We start from the raw sequence: 14,571 nt of genomic DNA, 5'->3' as shown, positions 1-14,571 counted from the left end.
CGAAATTTATAAGCTATTATAAATCATCTCTTTTAGATGATTTATGTAGCAGAGAAATTGCGAAAGCAAAGGCGAGTCTCCTCGAATGCAACTCCATTGTGTTTCTCTCTCTGCATTTTAACTAGACAGGTAGCAGGAAGTTCAATAATCATATTTCACGAGTCCATGGTGTGCCAAGAAAAAAAATTGTCCGCGAGTTAAACGAGTTACCGATGAAACTGAGTTACGAACAGCGACAGGTGTTTACAGAGGCCGAGGAATATTGTCGTCGCCGGAAGTTTCGAAGCTTGAAACTCTCTTGTCGGGAAACTGCGTCGAGGTTCGATGGTAATCAGTTTTCGTAGGGAAATCGCTCCTTTCTTCGATAAATCCGGTCAATCGGCCGATTCGAGGCAAGAACATCTGGCATAAAATATTTCTCAAATTGAACGAAGACATCTCGTCGCCGACGTGTTTTTGAAATTCAATTAATTCTCGATTAATACAGAAATTAATTTAACAGAAGACACTTAACATTTTCAAATGAAGGAACAATGCAATTATTACTCATTATTTCGATGGAAATCACGATGCCTTCGTTAAATATTTCAACTGTTCTTAATTTTATTTCATCCATTAATTTGATGCAGTGAATTTTTGGACGTTCTAATTATACGCGAATTAGTCAATTCTATTAGCCGACTTCAAATGGTACGAGTTCTTTTCTATTTTCGGTACCTTCAATTAACGTTAGCTTGGAAGTATCATCGATAAAACTGTCGGACTTAAATTGAACGCCGAGGAATATTAGCGTTTCATAAACTCAATCTTGTTACCTGTATTCTATTTGCGTTTCATCTTCTATTTAATGAAATTTCAATCTGTTTCATTTCACGGTAACGTTACGACTTGTAAAGAGATTTAAATAATTTCCAAAGAAGGTAAACGAATTAAATCGTTGAAAGTATAATATCTTAATGGATTAACATACATCAAAGAATTGCTACGAAAATTATTGAAATCCTCGAGATTTTGATTTTCAAAAGAGCCTATCATTTATTATTCCTTTTAATCGTTACAGTTCTGAATAATATCGGAGATATTCTCGAAAATGAATTCCAAGCGGAATGCAAGTAAATGAACGCATGATTGAGTTTGCCGTAGGGTTATTGCAATATCGCGACGCCATCTTGTCACCTAGCAATTAATTCATGCTATTCAATTTGCATTAATCGATGATGAAGTACGAAGAGGGATTACATTAATTTTCCCCTCGTATTTAATAGAAAATTAATAATTTCCTTTATAACCAATAGAAAGGCAATATTTTTCTAATTAATAGTAATTTATCGACTTTATAATTACAAAGCTTTCGCTGTTTCATAATTGATCGAATCACCTCAGAATGATTACAATTCTCTCGCAGTTCATGATCGAACGATATTCATCTTCCTGCGCTTCTTAATTATGCACTTTCTTGTACAATCGCTATGCAACTGGAAGATGCAATCTGCAGATCTGCTCGCAGCTTGCAATTACCTCTGAAAGTAATCATTTTCGTAATTATTAGCGAAACGTACGGATGCTGGACAGGTTTTTATTGCTTCTTAAACATTTAATAATTCTCCCCTTGCGATTATCGAGGGTGAACTCGATCGTTAATATTTAAAAGAAAAATCCTAAGAAATGATTGATGAGACTCTGAAAATTGTCGAAATCGGTTATCAGTTGATAACCAGAAATAATTATTCCGACTGTTAAGAGAAGACTGAGGAATAAAAAGAGGATCTCCCTTCAAAATATGATGAATTGCTGATCCATATGCATGAAGGATGCACTCAGGATGCAAAGGAATTCTATTCATTGGCAAAGTGAAAATGAAAAACTTTTGTATTCCCTCTGTCGATCATGATAAAAGACAGATGGAATATTGCATCGTTCATATACAAACGGTTAAATTTATCTTTCATTTATTTTATTGTTTCATTTCGCCTGCCATTTTTCCGACGAGATTCGAAAATAGTCACGGACCTTTATTCAGTCTCGCGATACGATCGAAAATCGTGGACCATCGTTGCACATGTTCCGCGACGTCAGTAGGGTATGCATAATGCATATTGTGCACTTACCAGATCTGGACCGCATCACGAGGAAATATCATCGGCTCGGTGAATATCAATGCGAAGAGATGAGAGAGAGTGTCGTTTCGTTTGCCTGAATCCGATTCGGTGACACACGTAGCCTGGACAAAGAATACCAAGGAGATAAATAATGAAAATTCATCGCTCCTCTTTCGGAATGTTCGAACAGAACAGAGTGGCGTTGCCGAAAAATGTCCATCAAACTGACGATAAGTGAAAACGTATGTGCGTTTGTTTCACTCGAAATTGATCGGCAGATTTTTATTACCGCCTCGCGTTATGGTTGGCAAATCCTCGAGGATTCTCCAGTAGATTGGGTCTAGGAATCTTTGGAGGTTTCTCGGAATCTTTAACCCTCGGGATCCTATGGGATTCCTTGAACTACTCCACGGATCTTATACGGAGAACTACCCAAGTGTTACACTCACTTATTAATGAAACTTTGCCAGCTTGAACACACCTATACCCCGTTTTGTGGGCAGACGGCTAATTGTTTAAAAGATATTAATAATTAAAGTTAGTTACTGCTTACATTGAGAAGTATGACAGACTCACACATACAAACAGTTAACGCTGTGATAAAACGCTTGACTTGCAATCTAAAGGTCCACGGTTCAAATCCATGGTTCCCAAGTTTTTTTTTTAAATTATAATTTGTCCCTTGTTGAATAACTATTACAGCTGTGCTATAATCATTGCATTTATTAATAATTAATTACATACACTGCAATTTTTATAGAATTTTAGTTTAGAATTATATAGAATTTTAGTTATTCAAAAAGAGACAAATTATCATTTAAAAAAAAAAAAAAAAAAAAAAATGGGAACCAAGGATTTGAACCGGTGACCTTTACATTGCGAGTCATGTGTTTAACCACGGAGCGGATCCATGACTCGCAATCTGAAGGTCCTCGGTTCAAATCCTTGGTTCCCAACGTTTTTTTTTTTTTTTTTTTTTTTTATATGATAATTTTTGTGTAACAGTTATGTAACGAATCGAACTTCGTTTCGCGAAATTCCGATCTTTGATTCCTGTAAATTCTTTCGTATCGATGCTGATTTAAAATGCGAACCACCTCGAGGAAGCGTTAAATGGAAACAACTATTTGTACGGATTTCTGGAAAGTTTCGAAACGTTCAACAAGCGTAGCGAGAAGATCGAGTTCGCAACACGCGAACGGAACTCTCGAACGACCCTTTCCGCGCTCTTGGTGCATAAATTTTCAGAGAAGAGGGCGACTGCCGTTGGAATTCGCGAATCGCGGTGAACCGCCTCTAAAACAAACAACCGACATATTTGCTCAGGAGAATTGCTGATGCCTCGTAAAATACGTGACCCTCTACAGTCTCTGTCTCCGTTTTGTTCAGCCGATAAATCTTCCCTGGAATCACCAATAATACTTTGTTAATCTATGAAAATTTCGATTCACTTTGAATACCGTTTTATATTAAAAATTCTTGGAATAATTTTACGAATCCTGAATAATTTACGAAAATAATATTTTGCCGACAAGCGATGTAAATTAAATTCTATTAGCTGCATATTTCATATAAAGCTATAAAGAAATGGCACAAATATTCTACAAAAATATACTGTTATTTATATAACAACAAATGCCAATCAATTAAGTTTCGGTGTTTAAATAATTCATCGCGCCAACGGTCCGGTATTTATCGCTGGTTATAAACAATGGTATAATCTTCGTAAAAATAATAATATTGTTCCATTTCAATGAAACAATAATTTAAAATGTCAGTCAATTAAATTTTCTTCGATAATTTAACGTTTACGGATGAATCTTTCCCTGTTCGATATAATAAATGATCGAATTACAGTATGTACCGCGATAACTTACTTATCAAAGAGATAACTTCCGGCCACGTGTTTGTGCACTTTGAAGGGTTGCATCGAGCTCGTTTCGTATGCACGATGCCTTGCATCTTTGAGAAGTCGACGAGAACTGAGAGTCCTTATTTAAAAAGTAACCAAGGTATTAATAAAATTAGCAATCAATTTCTCTTACTGCTTCGGTATCAATTTTGCTAAAAGCATCTTTCAATTCCTTGGCAAAATGTTTGCATATTAAAAAAAAAAATGAAGATATATACGAAGGGATGAATTGGAGAACGAACGTGATTTTGGTCAAGTAGTTTCACTGTTTCCGAAAAGTAAACTCTACGTTGTTAATTACCTGGCAATTAACGAAGTTGTTCCGCGAAATTAATTTAATTTTAAACATCTCCATATTTTATGAAACAATTCATCAGATTTCCATCAAATTACGAACGCACTTGTAATTTTGATATCGAATCCATCTTTCCCGCATAAGTGTACTATTTTTATCATTTATATTTACCATGGAATTATTCTTAATTTATTATCGCTATCCAACTGGGTACGATTCATACCGTTTGTTTTATTTCAATTAAATGCATGCTGTTTATAAAAGGAACAGTGATTTTTATCATTGAAAATAGAGGGAAAGAGGAATGGAAGCTGTGAAAAAACATTTGAAAGCAACCGGACACGAGTTTACCGGCGGTTGAATGTAAAAGATATCTGTGTAATTGAAGTTGCCAGATGAGTTCGCGAGCTTTGCGGCCTTCCGTCGCGTTTCTGTGGAGACGTGTTCGAACGAAACCAGTTCGACGACGTGCCAGGGTGCGATGCCGACCCTATGAATAACAAATGAACGCCACCTTCGTTGGCTCTCTCCAGCCTCTTCTCTTTATTCTTCTTCTAAGCCCGTTTTACGTTCCCCTTGGTGTCCACTATCGCCTGGATAAACCATTTTAAAAAATTCAGTGGTAAGTGTCGACCATTAACCATCCCTCTGTTTTACGGCCTCTCTGCAATTTTTCTCATTTTTAAAAAATTTTTTATTATATTTTAAATCGACGAGTTTGCGATCAGTGGAAAATAGATTTTCAACAAATTCAGCGGAATTCATGGATACGAAATGTAAATTTCTGAAACTGATAGCTTTCGCGAAAGATTCGAAGATCGTGAATTGATCGGTTCTCGTTGAGCGGAGAAATTCAACGGGCATCCGAAGGTTCAATTTCGAATCTGTTGGCCAGCGATCGCTTCCGTACATGCGAACGAAGCTTAAATCCGAGTTCTGATAGAGTTACAGACGGCGGTGAGAGGAGTTACTCCGGTACACCCGTCCAAGGATCGGGTGAGATTATTTCGACTGGCGCGTGTGTTTCCGAACTCAATCTACTCTGGAAGATTCGGTTTGCAGTTTGGCTTGTTCCGCGAACACGCCGCTTGCCAGGCACACTGGAAGACTCACGATGCTTCCTTGACTTCCGGCTACCCGCACCTGTTCCCGAAATCTCCCAGGGAAACAGACTAATCAGACAATCCCGTAATCAGGCCGGGCTCGTTTGCCACGTCTCGGATCTTCTTGAATTAACCGATACCAGCTTAATTTAATAATTTATTAATGACCAGTGGGCTGGATGTTTTTACTACGTCGCGTTACATTGACCCTCGGACAGCGGACCATGGAGAGATTCCACGCAGTTTTCTAAATTTTACACGGTTTTTTTGAAAATTATTCATATAAACTATACATTTAACTTTCGGTTCGAACGGCGGACCATGGAGAGAGCCCGCTTTAAGACAGCGGACCATGGAGAGAGCCACAATTTTTATTCAATTTTCTTTTGTTTAGGAATTATGCAGTTAATCCAGGCTCCGCTGTTTAAGGGTTAAAATTAAGTAAAATTGAGTATCCGTTAACGAGAAATAGTTGAGACAATAATTAATTAAATTCAATCCTAAAATATTGGAATTTTAATGCCAAAAAGATGCTCGCAATTTTGACGAGCTACAATTTTTATTTAATTTTCTATTTCATATTATTTTCTCTTGTTTAAGAATTATATAATTGATCCAGGCTCCGCTGTTTAAGGGTTAAAATGAAGTAAAATTGAGTATCCATTAACGAGAAATAGTCGTGACAATAATTAATTAAATTCAATCCTAAAATATTGAAATTTCAAAACGTTAATGCAATCACTATCAAGATAATTTATTACTGCGATCATAATGAAAGTTTCGATGATTTTTCGAGATATGTACACGGGTGTGAAAATCGATAGTAGAAGCAACGACCGTCGGCACACATTGGCCGGCTGACAATTGATGAGATCGTTAAAGTAGGCACACCGTGTATATATAGTTGGGGTTTCGTACAATTCGTGCAAGTGTACACGGGATACGTACGTATACTGAGTCCCGGTGCACGTCTCTGTGTGCACAGGTCAGAATGCACACAGTCTGCCTCAATATGCAGTGATCGCTAATGCAATTTCATGGCGCATGCACGTGCAGTAACGAAGGCTTAGGTCACGCTTTCATGTACACTGACTGATTACGTCTTGCCTGTGGATGTGCACCCGATGGTAACTAGACTTGTCCGGGTGTCGTTTTATGAAAACGATTCGACGCGAAATCGAACCTACCCCCCGTATCGCTTCCACCTTTCTTTCCAATTAATTAACTTTCCTGTTTATTTTCTATATCTCGCGTAACTCGAAAGATTGAAATTTCTAATCAGAGGAAAATTTTTTAAGAAAAACCATCTTAGTCAAATCTTCTCGAGATCCCTTCAGCTTTCCTTGAGAATTCACCGGATCGTCAGGGTGCGACGGTTTCAAAGATGAATTAAAATTAATCTCCCTAACGAATCCGCGATGCTTTCGATCATCCCGCTGATACCTCGCGTCAAAGACATCGCCGCATTCTCCAAGATGATTCTAATCCAACCGCGAGAGCCTTGGTCCAATCGTATTATAAATTAAAGCCTCGCTTTCGAGGATCCTCGAGGGGATAATTGAAAACAGAATCCTTACCTTTCGAGAATGCTAAGATCCTTGGCCCGTTCCCAGGAAAATTACCAAAGGCGAACGTGAAACGAAACGTGGGTCGACGCTCGGCTAATTAACGATCTGTTTAACGAATCGTGAAAACAAGGGCGGGTATTTTGTCGCGATACGGTAATCGATGATCGGGAATTATCTTAATAAATTATCGCATTACATTCTTCGAATTGTACCAGTTGAATGGAGATTGAAAAAAAGAGGATCGATCTTTGAAGGGAAAAATTTCTTTGATATATTTTTATTGGAATAATGGAAATTATCGAATAGGCTGGCGCGATTTTGGCGAACATTGTCGTCACAATGACGAGGGAATGCAGTTTTGCGGATAATCCGATGCTTTGCCCTAGTACAGAGTTTAATCCTCGACAATACACATCATGCTACATGCATATTAAGCGCATCTACGCGGAATGGAGACACGCGCATGAATTAGGAGGAACAGTGTGGTTCGAGAAATGCAGATTTCAACAGACACCAGCCATACTCTGATATCGAAGAAAATCATTGTAACGATGATAATCGATTTAATTGATTTTCGCATTACGTCATTTGGAATACAATGAAAAGCGGATCGCATGATTAATTACCATGCGCGAAAGTGAATCGTTAATTACTGACTCGCGAACGACATGAAATTACGCAGAAAAAAGATTTTTCCAGAGGATGACGAATTTCCGATGTTGCGAAGGGAATTAGTCATCGGTCGATGAGTTCGTCTGAATCATAAACGCATTAATATGTTCCCCGTTGTTGGTTGATATTTATAAAACTGCATGCGAACAGTCCTTGGAATTAATATCAGCATGGACAAAGGGAATTAGCATGACAGAGGTCGTTTTATGATTTCCAGAATCAATTACTATTCGAGAAACTGTCATTCACCGAGTTCTGAGGCAATCGTTCCGGAAGAAAAGGTGTTAATTAGAGCGTTGATCTATTCAGGCAAAATTATGGATTATATAATTATAATGATAATGATATTCGTTCATTTCTGAATGTTCGAAGGTGATATAAAGACGGTAATATATGATGCACACGTAAAGTTGAAAGCAATTAATTCAGACACCTCTAAAGTTACGTAATTAAGGTGTCGCGTGATCCACACCCTTGTCAGGTTTCCTTCTGTGAAACTGATTCACTTCAAAGAAGGTTCTTGAGATGCATTCAGTTCCTCAAGAATTAACTCGGTGTATAAGGAAAATCTTCTCCTTTTTATACCTTGTGAATTCTATCAGAATATTAACACGTTGGTATTCGTAATAAAAACGATTTATAAATTGTTTAAAAATTATTAAACGAATGAGTTTTGGATTTTCTGGTTAGAAAAGTGTTACATAACAGGCGTGGAAAAGAGAAAGAGGCGAGGAGTGATTAAGGTGACAATTAGTCTGCTGATTAATTTTAATAGATCGTTTCACGACTGGCCGTGATGGGTAATAAAGTTTTCAGAAAAAAGAACGTTCGCAACCGTTCCTGGTACTCGTTATATCGTGGAAAATCCTTGAAAAATTTATGAAGCGAATGTTTGAACAGTGTCCTCTTGTTATACATAAAATTCCTCGAATATTTTTTCCCTATTATTCTCCAACTTCCGTGCTTTGAGTATTTGATTATAATTAAAACAGCTTGTCAAACGTAATATTTAATTACAGACTTCTTTAGATTATTTCCGAAAGGATTACCATTTTTTGATTAACACTCTCCAAAGATCCCTTTTGCAAACACGAAAAGAATAAAGGATTCAGATGTTTATATTTATATTCGGAAAATTCAAATATCAGATGAAAAATTATTATAAATATATATATCGCTGAGAACTTTATCTTTCTCTCGAGAGTGAACTTTCTTGACACGACTAAAATATTAATGAATTCACTCTACTAATCTAAATATATCAGTACTCTTAATTTGAAAACGGTGAAATTACTAAACCAAATTTATTTTTAACCCTGCTCCAAATTGACACATCAATATCGTGGTATCGTAGTTTAGAGTAGTTTATATTTCTAAAGGCAGGAAGAGGGCCATAAAATGGAAAATGACGAAAACCAGACCCGAAGGGTCGTGCGAGGCCTTAGTTTTCGACTCTTGTGAGAACTGTGGAGTGGTGTGAAAAATACTATAAACAAGAGTGCCTTTTCAAAGTGCGATAGAATTGAGTTGATTTTTGGAGAGTGAAGAACATTGATTTTACGAGCTACTTTGGTGTAAATTCCCTATCTCTGTATATTCATTAACCTTTTTATTATACATTCTAATGAAATATATTCATTTACGTTACCACAATATTTAACACAAACATTCTTTACTGATTACAGGAAAAACAGCTCGACACTGGAGAAGTTTCACCTAAAGATCTCCAGGACGGAACTCTACCCAACGAGCTCTAAATACGTGGACCAATTGTTGCACGAACTCGCAACAGAGCCTATTATACACGTTGGTGAGCATCTTTTTACAACAATATTTCATCAAAAATACCGAATACGAAATTTTTAAAATCTTGTAAGAGCTGAATCGTATCGCTAAGTAGAATCAGACGACATTGGTCAGACATTCGATCGGTACCGAGTGCATGATAATCGAAATTCTTGAGCGCTCCTCGTTCAGCTCCTTCCAACGTAATACACGATCGAACATGCTGTAATATAAATTTTCGAGTGACAGTGCACGCAAATCGTGCCTGGAATTTTTCCGTTCGGCAAAGTAATAAATGGTAAGCCGGTAGCCGTACGTGGACCTTTATTAAATTTCACGTGAATCAAAATAAATCGACTAGAGGATCCTTTCTTCAATAACCGTACAATACAGAGTAGAATATATTTGAAGAAACCACTTCATTTCATTTCTATTTTACATACATCTCTTAGCTACGTTATTTCACGTTTCCAATTAGTAATCTCAGATTTGCGTGAGATTAAATGAACAATACCTAATTTCATCTCAAAGGTTAATTATATCCCGACAATATCCCGTGGCTCGATTCTCGTCACAGCGTTTCATCGAATGGAATTGTAAGAGGGAACGCATCTGATTCGTATTATCCTAATCGTGGCAGGCAAATGTAACAAAGCCGATGCAGGCAAATGAATCGAACAGGTAGAGGGAAGGGAATTAAACGCGTAGGCATAAAATTAATCTGGAAACGACGCTGGAATAATCTTCTCTGTTGGAATTAATTTCTCTTCGGCCCATGAAGCTAGACAATTAACCGGCGTTATTGTGACCGTGGCTTTGTGCTTAGTAATTGCCACGACACGGTTCATTGACTAACAATGCCACGATCGTACGATCCGAAAGAAGAAAAGAATAGGAACCTCTGATCTCACTCGCTCGAAGCGGAACGTTTTAAAATTAGATCTGGCACGATGTTGCGCGTCTAATTTCCGGCTCGATATCTCTTTATCTTTCGACTCTTGTACGGTTATTTATACTCGTGACACATTGTCTTTTGAATTTTTACTAAAAAATTATGATAGACGGATTAATTAAAACCGGGAGGTAAATTATACATTTATAATTTCTTCGATTAAGGGAAGGGTGGGTTTAATTTCGGTTCGAATAATTGATAGTTTGTTAAGGAAACGTCGGGGTAGAAGGAAGTTAAATCAACGCGAAGGAGTCGCAACGTTGGTAAGGATGCAAGTATCGAGCTGCCGTGGGAAATTAGATCGAGGAGGACAAAGACGGTTCCTTGGTATATCTCGGCGACAAAGGAGATCGATCCAACTTGCTAAACAATAATTAAATTGCACCGGCAAGACTATTACCATCCGATACGATGAAAGCTGATTTCGATACATAGTCACGGTCCGTGAGATTAGATGTTTAATCATCCGGCAATCTCGATGACACAGTTCGCGATCGTTTCTCTATTTCTCTTTTCCTAAAAATGTAAAAAATCTAATTAAATTTTATTATTTAATCCTTGAACACCGGAGCGTAATTTTTAAATAAAAGAAAATGATATGAAGTGCAAAATTAAGTTAAGATCGTAACTCTCTCCATGGTCCGCCGTTCGAGGGCGAAGAAACTCATATTATATCTCTTACTTTCTTAGGAAAAGTGTCAATAATTGCACAGAGATCAACAACTGTATTCATTCCTATCTTGCAACTAACATTTTCTCTTCTATTTCTCAGAACGATTCTCATCTAAATCGTTTTTCGTTAAATGAGACGTGAAACTGATTTTCAATAAAATCATAAAGTTATAAATTATGTAGAACAAAAGATACAGGACAGTGGCCATCAAAGTGTTAATAATTAAAAGGATGGCTTAGCTTGTGGGGTTAAAAAAGAATTGTTAATTCGAGCCATCGATTAAACGATGTTCGAGGAGCTTTCAGAAAGTTCTCTCGACGTCCTTGTTCATGCACATTTTTCCTCTTTTTCACCTTCGAACTTTACTCGAGTTCAAGGTGAAATTACCATCGGTTCACTTCGAAAATCGATTGGTACTATCCGCGTAAAGTGCCATTGCCGCTGGTTTTACTTCGCGATTCCGAGCAATTGCTATTCACGGAATTCCAGGAAATGCCAGACGTCAACAACAACGGAGTGGAATAAAGAACTTTTATGTGTTTCGTTGCGTAATATCATTCTGCTCGTTTAATTCGCGTTATTTGTAGGACCTTCAGCGTAACAATAGCAATGCCAATTAAAATTATCTTTTCATTAAATTTTTTATATCAGTATGTTAATTGAAATTTGATTAATCGAAGAATTGAATTTATTTAGAAGAAGTTGATCGAAAAAAGAAACGATGACATCGTACGGGTTTAACCGTGGGGGTCCAAGTAGTTCGAGTCGATAATTTCATCGACAGGACAAGAGGTCGACGATTAATTGTCTCGTGTGATAAATTGTCCGCGGGTAACCCGGACGGCTGGCACCTAAATTAGGCATATATCATTTATGAAATTGACACAGTGGACGAGCCGCGATCGATATCCTGCTGCGTTTCTGGCAAGAATTTTTTCCTGCTCTATACCGTTCTTCAAATTATATTTCTCAAAGAGAAACTCGTCAAAACGAATGAAATTAAATCTAAAGTCTTGATTGCTCGAATTCCGTCGAACAGAGTTTCCAAACAATTTGCATGTTTCGCATGGAATAATTATCTAATTTTTTTTTTCTTCTATTTATTTTTCAGTCCAGAAGGAAGGTGGCACGCAGTTGAAGCTCCAGATAAACTATTCGAACATGCAGGCGCTCTTCAAGCCGATGAGGTGAGTGCAATTAAATTATTTCAACCAAAAAAAAAAAATATAAAATTATAGCAGTCGTACTTTGTATTCCTGCATTCATTTTCCAAATTCTCGTGAATCGAGCTGAAAGTCGCGATTAGAAGCTTCCTGGGAAGGATGCTCGCTAGTTTTAGGAAGGATGGTGGCAAGGTGGAAAGATAGGGCGAGAAAGTTTCGTATCTTTAGGTCGCAGCCAGCGCGAAATTACTTCGCCAGTTTGTCTGTGACGTGGCTAGTCGTCCTCGCGAAATCCCACGAGACTCGGCGAACAGATCGGCGCCGATAAGAACGGGAAATTAACGGTGAAACATCGGTCCCCCGCAACTTCCTGTCGAACCAATTGACCGTGGAGGGAAAAACGACGCGTACGGTCTCGTTAAGAAGTCGTTCGTTCGATAAGAAAATAATGGGAGATAGAGATAGAAAATTGTACCTATAATTAACTGAAATTTTTCGTTAAAAATCTCTTCGCGAACCTTTAGATCTAATGTAACCGAGTCGCTGTGAATGTATAAGCGTTTCATCGCCACTTTGTATAAATCGTCTCTTTTTATTTGACCCAACGAACCCTAGCGAAGGGCGTAAAAAAAAAGTCACGATCGCCAGCCCTCGATGCTCGGCTCGCCTTAGCTCGTTCACGGAAGGCAAAAGTTCTTAAGCCCTGGGACAATAGGAGGATGTGACGTATCGCGTTTTCTGAAGGGAGAAAGAGCGAGTGAGAGTGGGCTATGATAATTGAATAGAAGTGGCAAGGACAGTTCGAGTGGCTCTTTCACGGCACGAGGAACTACTTGGCCCCTCCACTTATGTAATTGTGCTCGTAATCCTATCCACGTAACTTCGTCAGCCTCGCAGCAGGAAAAACCGCAGGCCTCGTATTCTCTTTAATCGAACAGAGACCTTTCCTCGAGGGGACAGAATAACGTGGTAATTGTTCTTTCTACTTCTTTGAGGTATTCCAATCGATATTCGACGGCCTTTTGATCCTCACCCTCGCTACCGCAATGAAAATCACTCGAACACTTGACTTTGGTGCTTAACACTTTTATTATAAGGATTTGGAATTTTTACAATGATCGACACTCTTCAGAAAATATAGTTATATTTTATTATTTAATCCTTGTAATTTTAATACAAAAGAAAATAATATGAAGTACAAAATCTGAGCTCTCTCCATGGTCCACCGTTCGAGGGTGAAGAAACTCCCTATATTATCTCTTACTTCCTTAGGAAAAGTGTCAATAATTGCAAAGAGATGAAGAACTGTATTCATTATCCTATCTTGAAACTAACATTTTCTCCTTTCAACTCGTCCGAAATATCTATTCAAGGACGATTCCGAGGAGGTCGATCGTTCTGAAACGGAAGAATGGAACGGGTCAGGAGAATAAAGCAGAGAAAACGTAATATCCAGAAGTGGAGAAGAAAATTCGAGACAAGCGAGGCTCGTCGAGACGCTTATTGCGATTCTTTTTATCCCCCGTCCCGTCTTCGACCCTCCTCGAACCACTTCCGTGCACACACTTGGCCCTTTAAACTTCCGGTCGGCCGAAGATTCCGCGATAAGTGGCCGAGGCCGGCTTAAACTCCGGTAATAAGTTCCCCAATAAGTTCCATGGAAAGTTTCCGGCCGTGGAACCCCCCTTACACCCTCGCTAAACGTTAGAAAGAGAGAATTCGGGTTGAAATTGCGAGCGTCCCGACGCCGCCAATCCCGCAATAAGCTCTCGTTACACGTTAAGGAGGACACCCCTTTTTCCCTCGTTCGAAACGAACGAGTCCTGCCTTTCTTTTCCTCTCTCGGACTCGTGAGGATTCATTGAATGGACAATTCCTGGCGACGCTCTTTTCCTCGGAAATTATTTCCTCCTGTCGAGCATTTTTATTGCGAGGCAGCCTGAACGCTCTTTGATTGCGGACCATGCTTTTTTGGCAATTCGAACGATTTACTTTCCGATGATTTCCGATTCCTTTAGGGAAGGAAAAATGGAAGTAAACGAGAATTTTTAGCAATTACACCTGTGGATGTTACTAAATTTATTTTATTATATTTATCGCAGCTAAACTTGCAACTTCAGTTAGAAATTAACCCTTTAAAACATAGGTGTTAATGATTTAATTTTCCAGTTGTTTGCTCGAAATGTTACGTTTTGAATTTCAAACGGTGACTCATTGAAAATAAAAGTTTCCCTCTTTATTATACTTTCTGACGAGTTCCAAAGTCGACGTTTATATTAAATTTCTCGTTGAACTTCAGCGTTTGACTTTTAGTTGATTATTAAAAACAGCTTCCCTTTTGCTCCTGTT

The 14,571-nt window shown here is 38.1% G+C and overlaps 1 protein-coding gene across 4 annotated transcripts in view; it reads left to right on the top strand.

The window, feature by feature from the left end:
- LOC117604539 (extracellular serine/threonine protein CG31145) overlaps positions 1 to 14,571 on the top strand; it is a 42,242-nt gene that overhangs the window by 15,168 nt on the left and 12,503 nt on the right. For all 4 annotated transcript variants that reach the window (XM_076689321.1, XM_076689320.1, XM_076689322.1 and 1 more), the window contains exons 2-3: positions 9,335 to 9,459; positions 12,171 to 12,246. In XM_076689321.1, coding sequence (XP_076545436.1) covers positions 9,335 to 9,459; positions 12,171 to 12,246 — 201 coding nt within the window. The remainder of the gene's footprint in view (positions 1 to 9,334; positions 9,460 to 12,170; positions 12,247 to 14,571) is intronic.

The sequence above is a fragment of the Osmia lignaria genome, chromosome 7 (genome assembly GCF_051020975.1).
Source record: "Osmia lignaria lignaria isolate PbOS001 chromosome 7, iyOsmLign1, whole genome shotgun sequence".
In the NCBI taxonomy this organism is placed as follows: Eukaryota; Metazoa; Arthropoda; class Insecta; order Hymenoptera; family Megachilidae; genus Osmia; species Osmia lignaria.
The sequence above is the reverse complement of the archived record's forward strand: the minus strand, read 5'-3'. Positions and strand labels throughout refer to the sequence as shown.